This window comes from Serinus canaria, chromosome 2 (assembly GCF_022539315.1).
Source record: "Serinus canaria isolate serCan28SL12 chromosome 2, serCan2020, whole genome shotgun sequence".
In the NCBI taxonomy this organism is placed as follows: Eukaryota; Metazoa; Chordata; class Aves; order Passeriformes; family Fringillidae; genus Serinus; species Serinus canaria.
The window spans coordinates 20,154,663-20,171,928 of record NC_066315.1 but is presented as its reverse complement, the minus strand read 5'-3'; the positions used below and the strand labels follow the sequence as shown (position 1 = coordinate 20,171,928).

The 17,266-nt window shown below is 40.4% G+C and overlaps 1 protein-coding gene and 1 long non-coding RNA gene across 4 annotated transcripts in view; one reads left to right on the top strand and one right to left on the bottom strand.

Moving 5' to 3' along the window:
* LOC108961471 (uncharacterized) overlaps positions 1 to 1,645 on the bottom strand; it is a 33,678-nt gene extending 32,033 nt beyond the window's left edge. The window contains exon 1 of the long non-coding RNA XR_001989785.2: positions 1,560 to 1,645. This is a non-coding gene — a long non-coding RNA (uncharacterized LOC108961471). The remainder of the gene's footprint in view (positions 1 to 1,559) is intronic.
* A 4,595-nt stretch (positions 1,646 to 6,240) lies between these two features.
* The window catches only part of CACNB2 (calcium voltage-gated channel auxiliary subunit beta 2), a 246,381-nt gene continuing 235,355 nt past the window's right edge, over positions 6,241 to 17,266 (top strand). For all 3 annotated transcript variants that reach the window (XM_030233688.2, XM_030233683.2, XM_050970369.1), the window contains exons 1-2: positions 6,241 to 6,403; positions 16,832 to 16,924. In XM_030233688.2, the coding sequence (XP_030089548.2) occupies positions 6,305 to 6,403; positions 16,832 to 16,924 (192 nt within the window). In that variant the 5' untranslated portion in view covers positions 6,241 to 6,304. The remainder of the gene's footprint in view (positions 6,404 to 16,831; positions 16,925 to 17,266) is intronic.

The following is a 17,266-nucleotide window of genomic DNA, read 5'->3' as shown; positions in this document are numbered from 1 at the left end:
TGAGGTCTCTGGCTAACAGGATGTTTCTTTAGTATTTGTTGCCATGGAGCTGCCTCTGCCTATTGAATTCACCTGGGCAGACTTGAGATGGCACACCAGAGCTGATGCAGTCTGCCACTAACACGTGTCTTCAGTGACTACAGAGTTTAACAAGTGCCATAAGGAAAAGAAGTTCTGACCAGATTTCTTATCAAGGGATTGGTTTAAGTTATACTGAAGATTTTGGGCTTTTATGGATGCCTTGTGAGGTCACTGATGGCCTGAAATGCCCTCCTTGAAAGAGCAATGCTTCCTCCTTTTCTTTCTTTGCTGTCTTTTTCAGAAATAGGCATCCAAGCAACTAACCCAAGAGTGAAAAGGGATGTGTTTCACCATGGTTTTCACCATGGCTTTCAGCAGCAGCTCCTGAACTCCCCACTGGAGTACTGCAGAGTGGTTTAATTATTAAAGTCCTGGGTGGCACAGGCTTGGACACCAATATATTAGCTTATGCTTTTAATAGATTTGTGATTTTAGAAGTTGATCCTTTCCTATTATTTTTATAAGTGTAATTCCATAATGAAAAAAATATATTAAAAAAAAAAAGATATGTCTATTTCAAGCTATTCCTCCTACAAAATAGACCAGAGCAAATTTGAAGGGGAATTAATTTTCTTAGCATGCAATGACATAAGGAAGCCATGCAGATTTGAGAAACATGTTGCAGGAAGTATTTGAGGGTGTATTTTATAATGTATTATGGTTTCAAAATAATATAAAAGTTCTTGTTTACTTTCAATATGTATAGTACATTTGATTGATACTTGCCACTGTTTTCTTCTTTGCACATGACTGGGATCAGAATACTGTTTTAGGCTTTTGGCTTTTTTTTTTCTAGAGAAATCAGATGGGATGGCAGTGTTACAACAGAAAATTATTATGTATGTACTAACTTGGTTTTAGGTTTTTGAAGGACACTTCAAGGATGGTTATCTCAATAAAATTCAGCGCAGCATGGAGTCAGAGATGGTGGAGCCTTATGCACTATTTCATGTTTTAGGGGCACAGAGGTTTCCCTTAAAAATTTTCTCTGGAAATAGAAAAGTTGGTTTTGATGGCAATTAATTGACTGTGTCAATCATAGCACTTACATCACAAAATGAGAACTTCAGTTTTGGTAAAGATTGGGTGAAATTTGAGTAAAAGAGGCATAGCAATATGTGAGAAAAAGGAGAAAAAAACAAAAGCTTGAAGACGTGTCTTTCCTTGCCTCTTTTTGTTGCATAAACTCAAAGTACTTACCAAAAATTACTTTTCTGAAATCAAATCAGCGTTATTCTGCAGTAATGTTCTCAAAACTAAGCCTTTGCAGTTAGATGTTTATAGCCAGGCTGCCTTAAGGTTTGGTGTGCTGCCAGGAAGGAATTTTTCAGCCCTGCTCCGAGTTGTGTATTCCTGCCGTCTCTCCTTCCCCTTTCACCCTGGCAGTTGCACTACTCAGTCTTCATGGTAGGATGGTTCAGAGATAAAACAGCAGATTTACCCTATGGTAAGATAATTAATTTTCTGCTACATTTTACCTTTAGTTCTTGAGTGGAGTCCCTCCTGCTCCAGGAGCCAAGCAGTGTGCCATGGAGGATCAGATTAGCGCAGCCAAGGCAAGGAGGGAGGGAAATGACATCTGGCAAATGCTCACTTTTAAAGCTGACTAGATGGCAACATGGAGTGGTGCCATCATCGATCTGCACTTCAAATCTGTACATGTATAAATTGGCAAAGAATTTCAATACTCTCAGACTTATTAACTCTGCCAGCAGCCTTGGTAACGATGAGTTAACTGTCAACCACGTCGGCGGTTTTGCAACCCGCGCACTTACTAGAGGTTGTCACTGTCTTGTCTTACACAATTTATTCTGAATGAAGTTTTGCCTCAGTGCCACAAATAAAGGATTGTTGGGTTGAAAAAAAAAACCACCAACAAACTACCCAAAAGCAGAGAAGTCTAAACTGAGCACAGGGCTCAAGGAAGGGTGGAGGAAAGGCCATCCTTAAGGAGCTGTGGAGAGTTTGGATGCTGTCCTTGGACACAGGCCACACACGATCTATTAAAATCTTTCTCTCATGTCAGTAACTCACATGGGCTGAGCATATTTGTGGGTGAGAATGCTATAAAGCCTTTTTGTGCTGTTGCGATTCAAGTATTTAATAAGAGAAAAATGATACTATAAATAGGAACGCCATAGTTGGTAAGGACTGGGGATACAAAAGGAGATATGCAGGCTCAGTTATGACAGGAGAGCAAAGAAAAAGCAAAGAAAATATCAACTGAAACCAGCAACTTCTGCAGAAGTGCTTAATCAAACATGAACTTTGTATACAACCCATCGACAGCAAATTTGCTCTTGCAATGTGAACAGCTTGCAAGCGGGAACGTGCCTTTTTTGGTCACGTTTTGCAAAGGCCTGAAAATATGTGCTTAGTAGGTGTTGTGGCTTTTTCAAGTATTGTGAGCCTTTCTGTGCATTAAAAGCATTTTTGCCAGTGTTTATATATTGCTCCTACCTTCCATCATGTGGAAGCCTTTCTCCTTCCAATCCTGTCTTCTCCAGAATACATTGTAATGGTATCAATCAAGGCTTTCTTAGGTGCATGGCACCTATATCCAAGAATAAAGTGTAATAAACAGGAGCTGGGAGAATGGATCAGTTCATTAAATCCAGCCAGGTGGTGTTGTGCTCTGATACAGACTGATAATGGATTCAAAAGTGAGCCTGTCTGGAGTGGTTTTGTTCAGACTTGTGTGAAAGATAAAGTACTAAAATAAGAGGAACCCCTCTAATTTGCACTTGTGACAGGCAGCTTCCACTTTATCACTGAAAAAAGATGAACTATGTCTGTTTTGAGATATTAAAACCAGGTAATCAAGTGAATTTGGTTTTTTTTCCACGATATTGAATTTCTGGCTACGATTCATTTAAGGCAGGAGGTGGCACAGACTAATAGATGGCCAGCATTTCTTGTTAGCTGAAAGTCCTAAAGAAATGCTCTATACCAAGGCTTTAAACGTATGCTCAGTTAGAAGCATTTTATATAGTTTCATAAGAATAATTGTAAACTCACTGGTCTGTATTTGTGCAAGTTTTTAATGAAGTCCCTTGAGTCTAAGTTATTAGATTTTACCTTCACTTGCACAAATATCAGCCAAGCCTCCTTGGCCTATTTTTTGCCCATTTAGGTGATAGTTAAAGGCTAAACCAAAAATGTACTTGCCATACATGGGTATAAAGGTCAGGACATGGTGCTGATGTCACATTCTTATACTGGTGGTAAAGAACAATTAAATATGCAAAGTAATACAGCCCTCCTTGCTTTAAAAGAACATCTAAACTCTCATGCAAAAACCCAGCTATTTTTGGCACCCAAATCAGGTTATCTTGTTTGTCAGTCTAAGCTTTTGGGATTGTTTTTTTAAAGAAAAAAAAAAGCCCTATGAACAAAACAGCTTGTGTTTTCTTCTGGTTTTCTAACATTTACATGTTTATGAAAAAAAACAAATAAGCATGCACAACACCTCTTCGTTGCAGATAAAAGTGTAAATAAATGCAGCAGTGTGGTTTTCTGCTGAGAAGGGGTTAGGCATACCAGGTTGCTTTTCCCCTTGAGAAAGAGCAAGCAATTTAGAATCTCTGCACATTGTTTTTACACATTGACCCTTCTCCTGGAGCAGAGGTGGCCAAAAACAGCATGCAGAGGGATGACTGCATGCATATGTGTTCAGCTGAAGGATTTTCACTGCACATTTCAAGGTTAGGTTGGATTAACTGTTGAACAAAAATGGTGAAACAGAATAAAATACAATAATTTTTCTATGCTAATTTTCCAGCCAATCATTACATCAAAGCAATGAATGATAATTGCTGCTAAAGAACAGGTATGTAGAATATTTTTCCTCAGAAAGAAAAAACAAATAAATTTACTAAAAATTCAGATGTTATATGTGTGTGTGTTGTGGGGAAAACTTCTTTCCTGAGTCTTTGCTTTCTACAGATCCTATCTGGGTGTACATAAACAAGCATAATAATTACCATTATATTTTTATATTAGAAAGAAAAAAAAAATACAAACTAATCATAAAGGGCATGACTGAGCACACAAAAAATGAACTTAAATTGACATATTCAAGCTCGAATTTATAAGAGAGTAGAAATAGTCTTTCAATCTAGATTCACAATTTATGGTTTTAGAAACTGTATTGTTTCAAAAACGATCACTACTACTCTTGCAGAAGGATGGTATACTTGAAAAAATGCTCCAATTTATACACTCTTTACAAAGTGAAAATCCAGAAGGCAATATGAAGGGTCACTGTTACATGATGAAGTGACTTCCACTCCCTTCTCTGTGTGAGAGAGAACAGGCAATCTCTGACAGATGCCTGAAAATCTACCAAGTAGATGCACTGAGTCATGGGGGATCATCAAGCGCCTGTCCTAGAGAGTGCCTCCAAACAGAAGGATAAATTGCTCCAAAGCCATAAAGGTGTTAGAAATTCAAAGACAACATCTTTCAATGATAATATGCCACTCAGCAATCATCAACATGAATGCTGTGTTTAGGTTTTTCAGTAAATTCCTTAATACTGATGATGGTCACAAAAAGCAATTCCATTCAAAGAATTAAATTTGTAAGTCTCAAAGAAATAACTACTTTAAAGCCTCTACTAGATGTTGAAGTATGCATTTTTCATACCAAATATCTAAAAAGAAATTATCTTTTTGGTTATAACTACCTGAAGAACATCTGGAAGGAGTCCAGGCTCCAGCATCTTTGTGGTTTCAAGATTGTTTAACATATCTATTAAGTTACTTGAAAGAAAGCAATAAACCCCACACTTTTCACTTTAAATTAAGGTTGTGTTTTGTCATGGATAACACTTTACAATTCTAGAAAATAATTTTGAAATGCTGTCTTCAAAAATAAACATGAAATTTTTTGGACAAGTGAAAGTTCTTCAAACCTCAGAGCTCTTCCTCTTGCAGAGAAAGCTAATCCCTTCACAAAAAAAAAAAAAAAAAAAAAAGGGCATTTCCTGTAAGATTTTCACTATTCATATAAGAAAATCCATAGGGGTAAGCTAATTCAGAAAGGAACTCGCTATTAGCTATTATGAAAAATGAAATAAATCAACGATGCAATCTGGACAAAGCTTGAAAGTACTTCTTGAAATTGATCTGGCTTTTGTGCTGGCTTTGGTTTGCTGGCTTCTTTTCCTGAAAGTGACTTTCATTACTTTTAGTAATGGTTGTGATTTTAAGTGTGTGACATTAGGCCAGTCAGTTTCTAGACTGAGTTTTCACTGTTTCTAATAAGCTGATAAGCGATTTCACAAACCACCACAAAGTGATTCTTAAAACATTAGTTTCCCTCATGCTGCATGGGGCACAGCTAGGTCCCATCCAGTGAAAGAAAGGTATCAGCCATCGTGGGCTTCTCAGGGTCAGAGAGTTTGGTCTCTGTCAGGACCAAAATGATCTGTCATTCACAAGAAGTGAAAGATCATCTCAGGGGTGGAGGGTGATTTTGCAGGATCAGGTTCCAGACAGGTGTTTCAAACGCCTCCTGTGGGGTACCTGATAGCGCGACTGAGATGGTGCAGACATAGGTTAAATAAAATTCGACAGCGGGCTTCATCTTACTCATCCCTTGTTGATACGTGCACAGGAACCTCCAAGTACGGGCAAAAACCCTATCAACACGAGAGACCTGTGGAACTTTCTCTGTCGAAGCGCCGTTTTGCTCACTGAAACAGCAGGTCTTAGCCGGAGGGCGCTGAGGCAGGCGATGCCGTGCGGCCAGGGTCGAGACGCCCGGCAGGGCTGAAGGGAAAAGCCGGGCCTGACCGCACCCCGGCCCACAGCCCCAACTTTGCTGCTCGCCGCTCGGCCGCGTACGGGCTCGGCCGGATGGCGCTGGGCGCGGATGCCGGTGCCGATGCCGGTGCCGCCCCCGCCCGGCGCTGCCGAGGGAGACGCTCGCTGTCACTTTCCCTCTTCCCCACGCACCGCCCCCTGCCCTCCCCCGCGCCCGCCGCCGGCGCTGCCCCGTCCCGGCGCTGAGCGCTCCCCGCCGGCAGCAGGCAGGGCAGGGTAGGGAGGAGCAGAGAGGAGCAGAGCGGAGCGGAGCCGGGCTGGGTAGGGCAGGGCCCCCCGCCCGCTCCTCGGCATGGCCGGGCGCTGAGCGGCGCCCGCCGCCCCGGCTCGGCTCGGCTCGGCTCGGTTCTGTCCCGCCGAGAGGCTCGGCGCCCAGCCACCCGCTCTCCTCGCCAATGGTCCAGAGCGACATGTCCAAATCGCCTCCCAGCCCGGCGCAGGAGGTGCAGATGGAGCTGCTGGACAACCCCCTGCCCGCGGCGGCGGCAGCGCAGGTACCGCGGGCTCGGCCGGGGCCGGCGCTGGGGCTGGGGCTGCGGCTGCGGCGGGGCGGGGGCGCGGGGCAGGGCGGCGGGGCCGCCCGAGCTGCCCGTCCTTCAACTTTGGTCACCGCCGTCAGAAAAGTTTGACAGCTCCCCTAAGACGCCCGAAATCCCCTGTCTTCGCCCCCAGCCTCAGATACCGTTAAATTAACATGCATGGGATGCTCTGTGCCATAGAAGCATCGTAAGTCAAAAGAACCTTGCGATTATTTGGAGGATGAATATGTAGGAATACGTTGCTGTTAAGCTGATCTTCCGGACATGTATGACTCGCAGGGTTCGGCTATTTTTCCCTGCTCCAGTAACCTGTTGTATCTTACCTGATGCTTCCCACGCACGGCTGAAACCTCGCTCGTCTGTTCCACGGGCTGGTGACAGTCTGTAGGTGAGGGAAGGCGATTCACACCAGTTGTTCGGCAGGAATTTTGGGGAGGCTGAGGGTGTTGAACATGCTGCAGATTTAAGCTGCTCGATTTTCATGCAGAAGGTGGTTGTACTGTCGTCTCAGAAATTTTAGGAACTCACCCATGTTCGGGTGGATGGGCGATGAGAAGGAGGCTGGGTAAGGCACACTTAGAAAAGACTTCATCTTTTGAAAGGTTGTTTCTGTTTAATGTATGAATGTTGCTTAATATCTTCAAGTTTGCAATAGTTGGCTGCAGAGACTTCAGAGTGCTGTTTTTGAACCCAGTAAAAAGGTGGTAAAATCTGGTGCAGTTTTTACTGCTGCTGCCAAAGGTATCTCTGATAGCTTTGTTTGAGAAGGTGGACCAGCTCCATCCCAGAAGTGCTTGACTGACAGAGAAAAATGCTGTCATTCTGTCAACAGTCTTGGTGATTGATCTTTACTTACTCAGGCCCGGTGACAGCAGAGCAAAATCCAGGCACTGAAGCAGAGACTAGGTTAAACTAAAAAAGAGAAAGTGTCTCTTTGGATGTCAGTAGCCTCCAAGCACAGAACAGACATTTCAGTAGGGCCATATGCTTTGCCAGCTTCTCCAGAAACAGTGGCAATGGAGCTAATTTCTGACCTACAAATCCCCCCCTTTTTACATCTTTTCAGCCCTAAGCACAGATTCAGCAACTGTCAAATCATATGGTGCCTCTCTGCTGTGGACAAATGTCAAATACTGATCATAAAATTGATTTCTCAACTCTCCTTTTTACTAGGGTTAAATAGCCTCTGTTTAGAGAGGAAGAATAGTTTGCTAACACCCATGTTATTTATGTTTCAGGTAATGCATTTATATTCTGTTTTATTAAACAGGTTTCTGAACATTCACAGCCAAAAAGATTCCCTTTTTAAGACAGTGATAATGCACCTTTTTGGTTCATTATGGGATGTTTTTCAGTTTTTGGAATCAAAGTCATTAGGCAGAACAGGAATCATCTTTTCAATATGCACTAGTTTTAGTCATATAGAAACCTTTTGTAGAGAGGAAATAAGGTTATGGAAACAAAAGAGCCCTTTGTCTGAATAATACTGCAGGTTAATTCCTTAGCAAGCGCTCCATTTAGAGACAATTATTATGTTTTGAATTTTTATTCTATGAACATTTTAAAAACCCCAATAGAAGACACTCACAGTGATGAGAAGGAGAGGCTTAATGAGGACATAGGACTCATCAAGTAGATTGCCTACAGGTACTTCAGTTATTTGCACCACTATCTTTTTCTCTTAGGGTAGTTGAATATCAATCCTATAAATATTTCTGCCAAATAATCTGTCAGGAAAAAAAGCCCAAAAAACCAACCAAACAAACATATGAGCTTATGGTGTGATGTCACTCCTGAAAGTGTTCACTCTGAAGTGCTTCTTCTGGGAATTATCATTTAAGGAAATATTACTGAAGAGCCTTTGTAGAGTCATACCAAGTCAAAACAATTCTCTTATCCAAGAATTTTACTTTTGCTAAGCTGAGATTTCTTTTAACTTATCGTAACATCATGCTCAATATTTTGGATTGTGCCTGCCCATCCATTTTGGCCAAACTTGTCACCATGGGACAGAGGAGGGAAATCTAATTAATGCTCTAGAAACAGTTCACTTAAAAGGGAGTTAAATATGTGAAATATTCCTAGATAACATCTGTGTAAAGTCTATTTCTTATTTTCATAATGCATTTTCCTAATCAGATCTGCAAACAAAGAAAAAATCTCTTTGAGCGTTGATCATGACAGCTATACTGTATTTTTCCAGGGAAGTTCTTTGCAACTGGGACAAGATATTGGTGTTTTTTTCTGTATTACCTAAAATTCTGTGGCTTTTAGATCCATATGACTGTAAAAATACAGTTCTAGTTATAGTTCAATGTGATCTTAATCTCAGATGGATCTTGGTCTTAGAGGGAGTTGCAGTAGAGTTTTGGATGTCCAGTTTTGTCCAGACAAATCTGCATGCTGACAGTTACACTGTGATTTAATCACAATGTCCAGGTATATGTCAGTGCAAAGTGGTGGTTTTAGGTGTGGCCCTTTTGAAATGAAATCAGCATTAGGTTTTCTGAAAGAAAAGAAGCAAACTGTTTAAATGTATCAGTGTTTGGTGATCAGTTTTTCTGTGTATTTTTTTTTTTAAATCAACCCCAGTCTTCTTTGTTTAAACAACCCCCTTTTTTTAGGAATCTGAATTAGTAGAATATTCATTTTAATAATTTTAATTAACCGAGGTACTATTATTATTTGTTTATAATATAACGTAGCACATTAATGCCTTTCATGGTAACTCTTAGCCTCTCTTCTTTTTTCCCCTTGCTCCCATGTAATTTTCTTATGATCCTTCTTCAAAGTCTCTCAGTCCTCAAAAATCATTAGATTCAATTTCTGTTGTTGTCTTCTCATCACAAAGCTTCCTGTGCTGTGCATTAGGGATTCACAGCAAATCAGATGAGTAAATTACACAAAGACATTTCAAAGAAAACATAATGGAACCTTCTATGAAGCAACCAAAGACTACCTTGTGGAGGGATGAATCTTACACTGGATGAATTCTTCCCTATTCCTCATTATTATTTTCCTCCTGTTCTTTTTTTGCCTGCTTATGCATCATCTGTCAGTGCACGTCCTAACAACCTGACACATTTTATGTGAAAACAATTCTCTTCTCGATTGTTTTCTTCAGCTCTTTCACCTGCATTTAGATTTCCTCCACTACATGGTACTGCTAAATGCTTCTGCCTTCCTAGTCTAAAGGTTTCATCATCCCTGGAGGGCTTGGCTTGTTTTTCAGGTTGCATTGCAGAAGGTAAACTGAATGCATGAGTCCAGGGGACAGGCTTGTTCAGTTTTCCTTCTGTATCAACTATGGTTGATGTTAAGGTGAATTTTAGAGTGATGTGCATATGGTGACTCCAGAAAATCAGCTTAGTTACAGCCCTTACACTGGCTGTTGTCCTTCCTGAATCTCCAGCAACCTTCTCAGTTGTATAGCACCGTCCCTTCACTGCCTGTCTTGTGGTAATGAACAATATCCAGAGATTTATTCTCAGCAGATTAATCACACTGCCCTCTGCTGCTTTCAGCTGAGTTGATTTATCTCAGTTCACACCGTGTTTACCTGTTCTTCAAACAAACATTTTGCAGCCGTGTATTTCCCAGTACTGACTTGCAAGAATACTTTGTAAGCCATAAACAAACTAAATTTATATCCCTTTGCTTACTTAAATAATAACAATACCCATTCGTTATAGAGGCGTGGAAGGTTGTACTCTCTTCTGGCAGCATCCCTAGAAGCCAGATCCAATGTGGCAGCAATTCAGTGGAGGATATACAAACAAAGGAAGAAGAGATAAAATCCAATTCCATTCCTTGGACTTCCTCATGGCCCTCAGCAAGAGGTAGTGTTTTCTGTCCTGAAGTGGCAATCTCCTTTCAGTGTTGCATTCCTTACTGACAAAAATAAATTTTAATAGTCCTTCCCTGCAGAAAGCCCTTCAGGTTTCAGCTATTCAGGTTTCAGCTTTTCTGATAATTCTCTGCTCTTTGGGGTTTATGCTGTACTCAAGCAATAAAAGGTGATTTTGCATGCTTGTGTCTTCCAGAGATATTTTCCATTTGGGTATTACACATTATCAACATAAATGGGATGTAATAGTTGTTCTTTGGATTATTCTAGAGTGTAAATTCACTCTGAAACAGTTCAGCAGTTTCAGTTCTAACTTTTTATCTTCTAGAGGCAATCTCTGGTTTTGTCTTGTTTTGCCTCTACAGCTGAAAAGTTCCTGTGCTATTACAAGTCTGGCTTCTCTGGAGTCTCAGTTACTTTTCTTCTGCTATTTTTTCTCAGGTCTTTACTGTGCTACGATAGAAATGTTTAAAAATCAAGGAACTAAAATTGCCTTCCCCACCCTCCAAGGGGTTGCCTTGGTCTCTGTCCTCAGGGTAGCAAACCCTTAGCAGAGGGAAACTGTCTGGTAGTTGGCTGCTGGTCCCTGCAGGCATCCTACTGTCACAGAGTCAGGTCTCTTTCTGTTTGCTTGTGCAAGTGAAACCCAGAAACCCGTGGAGAGCAAGTGGGGAGGTACAGGCACGTGGCCTACAGCTGTAGTTGCCAGTTTTAAAAGGCTGCAGGAGGCCCAGTGGGGTTTGGGCATGAGCACCTTCTGCCGCTGTGTGCTCTGTTTTGCTGAGGTGGGAGCTGATATCTTCATCGCTGTGTTACAAGTAGATGTGCGGCAGGTTTGCACCGGGGTGGGTTTCCAGGCCCCTGGGGATGAGGAGAGCCAGCCAAGTTCCCAGCTTCTTGTCTGGCAGGTGCAGACTGCCAGATGACCTGGTCTGAGGCCAGGGTGAGAGCACTGGGAGATGGCTCACAAGTGTAGGAACTGGCAAGAATGGGGCTGTTTCTACATGCAGTGTTGGCAAGGCTTTATCACAGGCCAGCAGAAAAGAGCATCTAAGATTTACCCATTACAGATTGCTCAGAAGAAATTAGTTTTCTTTTAATGGTGAAAAAGAAGCATCTGTCAAATACTCATTTATGTATTATATTTGCAAGTTTTGAGAAGTGAATTATTTGTGGAGGTTTGGGGGTTTGTTTGTTTGTTGGATTGAATGGATTTTTGTTTTGCTGTAGGTGTAGGATTTTATAAAATGACTGTGAAATGGACTTTGCAGACTATCCCTGTAGCTTGCATGTACTTGATGACTGTATTGGAGATCCTCAATTTGATAGGATTCCTGAGGGGAAGTCCTGTCTTTCCTGAGTTTTGTCCCTTTGCAAGAGTTGTTTGTTTGGAGAAATCCAGGTTTGGAGACCTAAGCTGGGTATTCTTTTCGGCTATGGGGACGTGAGTCTGTGCTCCTCGGCTGAGGGTATGTCACAGAGCAGAGTGCCTGTCACAAGGCTGTGCTGCTGTTGCCCACAGAGGGTGACTCAAAGCCCTGCTCCTGAGGTGGAGGCAAGCCAGGATATGTTGCTGTACCCTACCTTGCCCTTTTGCCCTCATTCCTGTCGTGGAAGGGAGCTGTGGATTAGTGGGGAACTCATCACCAGGTCTATGGACATCTTCCAGCCCTTGGCTGTGTGGTCAGGAAGCTGACCTCTACTCCTTTATGAGATTAGTATGGTTTGTGGTGACAAAATCAGAAATATTAATGTCTTTTTCTGTTGGGTGACAGTGTGGGAGTTGCAGCTATGCAGCTGATGCTGGAAAGTTTCATTTCTGAGTGGTGGTAAGCCTGGCTAGTGGCCAGAAAGGGCCCAGAGGTTCTGACCTACAGGAGGATTTGGTTCCTTGTTGTAAGGAATTGCTTAAAGAGGCAGTGGATGTACTTTTAAGGAAAGGATGGAGCTGGATGCATGTGTTCTGCACTGTCCTGATATGCTGTATGGAACATGCACATCTTTAAATATTTTTTTAAGCTTTTGCATGGGAAAGAAAAATACTTGGTGCATATTTGCTTTTCTGATCTTCTAGAAATTCCCTAATCCTTCAGGAGGGTCACTTGTTACCTTTTTAGGTGTTTTTTGATTTTGGTAGTTGGTCCCCTGTTCATCTGCGGTGATGTAAGATTCAGAATAGCTCTGAAATTTTGTTTTCTGCTTTTGTTTTCTCCAATTTATTTCTTCCATCTTTGTTTAAGGACCTGACTTGGTGTCAGTGACTCTACTGCCTAAATATTCTGTACTCTTCCTTCATGAGACCAGTTTTTAAGGGTTTATCTCTGCCACCTGCCATCAGTCTCGATGGCTGGTGCTGTTTTACCTATGATAAATAGTTAAGGTTCAGACTCATCCCTTGTATAGTCCTCCCCACTGCTTTGCTATGAAATGCCATTAGAGTGGTTACTGGTGGAGGGCATTTTAAGACTCCCACTGAAGGCCAGTTCCCTGGTTGTAGAGTTGGTGGTTTTAAATGTTTTCTATTTCCTCTTCCAGATGATAGTATTTTGCCTACAGGCATAAACGGTGCCTTCTACTTGTCATGTGTGTTATAGGATTAAATGTTATGTATTTTATGTATTTTATGTCTTGAGACAGAACCTCATTATAATTAAAGGGTTTCACTGAGCAGCATTGATCTCATCTCTTTACAATAACAAGTAATTGTACATAAAACTGTTAATTATCAGGAAACTGCAGTGTATGCCTTTAAAACTTCATATGATTCCCATATTTCACTTGGTGACATGGGTTGAATAACAGTTGAACAATCAGAGTTTCTAATCAGAGTTGGAAAGCAGAGTCTTTCTTTGCTTTGTTAAGTCTTGGTTGATGAAATGGTTTTTGCAAAACTGCTTAGGTTTGGTTTTGGTTTTTTTGGTAAGGTTTCACCTTGTTTTTTGGGTATTTTATGAAGCTTTAGAACATAAACGTGTGTGTTTTATTTCTCTTCTTTGAAAACTCAGCCAATTTCAAAGGAATTTCACACCTCTGACTAATAAATGAAGCTAAACTTTTGAACTTGTAAATAGATGTATAGATAACTTTACGTTTGAGTAAGATGCTCTGCTAAAACCCAGTAAGAATGTTACTGTCAGCAAAGTTTTTTTTATGAACAGGCTTGTTCACAGGGCTGGAGTCAGCTGTAAGCTGATCAGCTGGGACAGATGATGGTGTGCCAGCCCTGCCCTGCTGGCTGTGGAGGCTGCCACCACTGGGCACTGCATTCTGGGCTGCTGAGGTGTTTGGTCTGCAGTGGTTGTTCTGTTAGGTACAGCTGCCACACAGGTTAGGAATGACTGCCCCGTGGTGCTGCTTTTACTGGCCAATGTCCTCATGTCGTGATTCAGTCCTTTATTTTTAGCTGCCTAATTGCAGCCAAATGCTGCACAGAACACAGATAAGGGAATGTATTTTAACATGAAAATCAAAGTAATGTATTGGGAAAAAATATTATCTATTTTTTTTTCCCCTGAGAATTGAAAGCAACTGAGATCATTACGGTTTTTTTAAAATTTATTTATTTAAAAAGGCCTCATTCTCACATTAAGAGCTTTTGGGAAAAAATACACATGAAGAAGCAAAACATAATGATCATGACAGGATGAGTCGTCAAGCTTCTCCACATGGCAGAGATAATTAATACTTTTTAATAATATATAAGACTGTTTTGATTATGGAAGGCTAATCTCATCCTCAGAAGAAAATTTCAGGCATTTCTTATTGTGGGAATAAGCTTGAACAGTGTGGAAAACAAATGTAGTCCCCAGTTAGCATCCTTTAAAATAATGAAAAGAGACAACAAATCCCAGTTTTCTCACATACAAAAGTTGTCCTCCGTTCTTTTGACTGAAAACTGCTCTGTGCAAAGAAGGTGTAAAACTGACTCTGACTACAATCTGCAGCCACAGCCTGCCATCATGTCCACAGGTTTTTTGTGTTTAAAGTCAGTATGTAGCCCATGCTTCTGAAGAGTTTTCACTTACAGAACAGTAGGACAAAAAGATGCATGTTGCTGTGCACAAAAAAACCTCCTCAAATTGAAAAATCAAGGTGAGTTTAGTCTGAGTTGCATTTGCTGTGATGTTGCCAGAAATAAATGCTTTTAGTCATTGCTACACAGATATAAGGCAGGCTTCTCTGTCTGTTCTTGTAACATACTATTTTTCTGTTCTTATTTGTTTTATCTTCATCACTCTAGACTCAGTCCCTCTTTTGCCTCTCATAATTTTTTTTTGTTAGCAAACTGAGCACTATGATACTTTAAATAGATATTGTAGAAACTGGAGACAAATACAAAATGTGTGACTGTGAGAGAGAATATGTGTACAAGTTTTTAATTATCTCCTTGGGAATTGCACAATATTGAACTGTACACTATTAATGAAATTGCCTAGATAGTGTGCTCTTTATGTAGATGCTTTATATTTTTGAGCTCCTTTGTGAATGTTAGAAATTATATTTTTTTTTTGTAAGTGTATTTCTATATTCTTCCATAAAAATTGTAGGAAAGGAATTCAGAATATTTGTGTGTTACCCTAGGCAATTAACTCAATGGGAACTATTCAGAACAGGTAAATTTTGATTTAAAGATGTTGGTATAATTGAAGAATACTGCTGTCAGAGATACTTTTTATGTATTTTTAGGTACTTTGATATTATATTAGGTGGAATATTATATTATTGTATTACACTAGGTGGAAAAAGATGGTTCTGGTAGAACTGTCTATTATACCTGGAAATATTTTTAATAATTTGCTTGTAACAGTGGTTCCAATCTACTTACTTTTATTGATGTAGGACGACCTCTTCATTACCAGCAAGTTCTTCAGTTAGATTCCTTTTAGAAATGCAACCATGTAAAACTATTCCTGATTGAAATTTAACTTTATATTTTGGGACCTGCTGGGTTACAGTCCTAGACTCATCAGAAAGTCCTATTTTCACCCCCATAATCTTCAATATGCTGATTTGTGTATAGTTCTGCCCTAACCAGCATGTATAGAATCAATTTGGGTGCCTTTCAGAAATTTCTTACGAGGCTGTTTTGCAGTTTTGAAAAAATCATATGAGCTTGGCAAAATTATTTCCGTGTGAGTGCAAACTGTGATTCTTTCCCATGAATCTGTTTTTTGGGGGATACAGCATTGCTTTTTTTGTAGGTCACTGTTAGGTTAGTGAGATAACAGATTCTGTTTTTGCTGAGAGTATCTGGCTGACAGAACCACTGTTCCTTGAGTCCTCCTTTCGAAAAGATTGGTGCATTAGATTTCATCTAATGTGCTCCAAACTCACCCAGAATCAACACAGTTACAGTTTGAGATTGTTCTCTTGCATCTGGTGAAGGCAAGCTGGATTTATCAAATGATCTGAAGTTAGTGGTGGCTATCTGTACTCCTCCTCAGAAAGTTTTAGACTGCAAAATATTTAATCACACTTACCGTATGTGTGACTGCTGAGAACAGCACTCATAGTTTGAAGACACGATATTAAAAATCTGCCAGTGTGGGATTTTAAGTGTTCAGCCTGCACTGGAGCCCTCTCTTCCCTACCATGAGGACCAGTGAGTTCAGCTCCAAAGCTCTGAAGGTTGCACAGCCCAGAGGTGGTGTCATGGCAGAGTTTACAGTCTACACAGAAACACTCTCACAGAAATAAGTGCTTGCAAATAACATAGCTTTGAACTATTTCTTTTTTTTTTTTCCCTTGTTATTTAATGTAAAAATATTTATTGCTGACCTATGTTTAATGCACAAAACAAATAACTTTTTGTGAACACATGGATGCATTTGTTTTGATTCTAAACCATGATTTTCTGTTTCTAAACCATAGTTTTAAAGTTTTGTTTCAGCCAACCATAGCTTTCTCCTCACGTCTCTTTAAACTCCTAGTAGATAAAGGTAGATAAAAGATGCTTTGCTTTTTACTAGCATATTACCCCTTTCCCAGTTAGACATATAGTCCTTTTTTATTGTTATACTGCTTTTACTTTCTTGAACTTATTGTAAAAAAAATATTATTGTAAAATCTCCCATCAGCTCTAAGACTGTATCAACAAGTTGTTTTTCACTTCTTGCTGTTTAATGTTCCCTCAGCTGACTTGGCTCATAGCTGTGATGTACTGGAGACTGCTCCAGTACCTCCTTTCCTGCCTTGTTTATTTAAACTAGCTGCACAACAAACTGTACTTTTTAATCACTGTGACTTAGGTAAATAATGCTACATCTGTGTGAGTCTATAAATATGTTTCTGAAACCAAATGTGAAAAAAGACCCAACAACAGCAAAACACGTAGGGCTCAGTTGACCAAGCCTTGTGAGCAGTTGCACATACATCCCATCAGTTACTTAGTGAATATGTGCTTACTGATTGACACAAAGCTGATAATCTGAATCCCCCCTGCTAGCCTAGGACACCCTGGAAGCTTTCTGTGCAACACAAACTAATGCTGTAATGCTGTTTCCCTAATCTGTGTTTTTTTTTTTTTCTTTAAACAGGCTTATGGTAAAGGGGCAAGAAGAAAAAACCGATTCAAAGGATCAGATGGGAGCACATCTTCTGACACTACCTCCAACAGCTTTGTACGCCAGGTATGGGTTTTCAGCTTCTGCAAGAGTGGATGACTTGCTGGTGTAAATGTTCAAAATATAATTTTTAATTTATTTTTTGGAAGTTGTCAACTCAGACTGATGCTGTAGTCTGAGAAATAGCAGAAGTCTCTTCTGGCACAATGAAAAATATTTGGTTGCTATTGTTTTGATCTTGGCATAAAAATAATTTTTCATTTCTCATTCCTTTCCATGTATAGTAGTTACCCTTATTTTTGTTACTCTAATGCTATCAGGTGATTAAAGCTGGAGGAGGAGGCAGAGTCTGATGGAAGTGCCTAGAGTGGCAACATTTGGAAGAAAGAATCAAACCCCTACCAATCC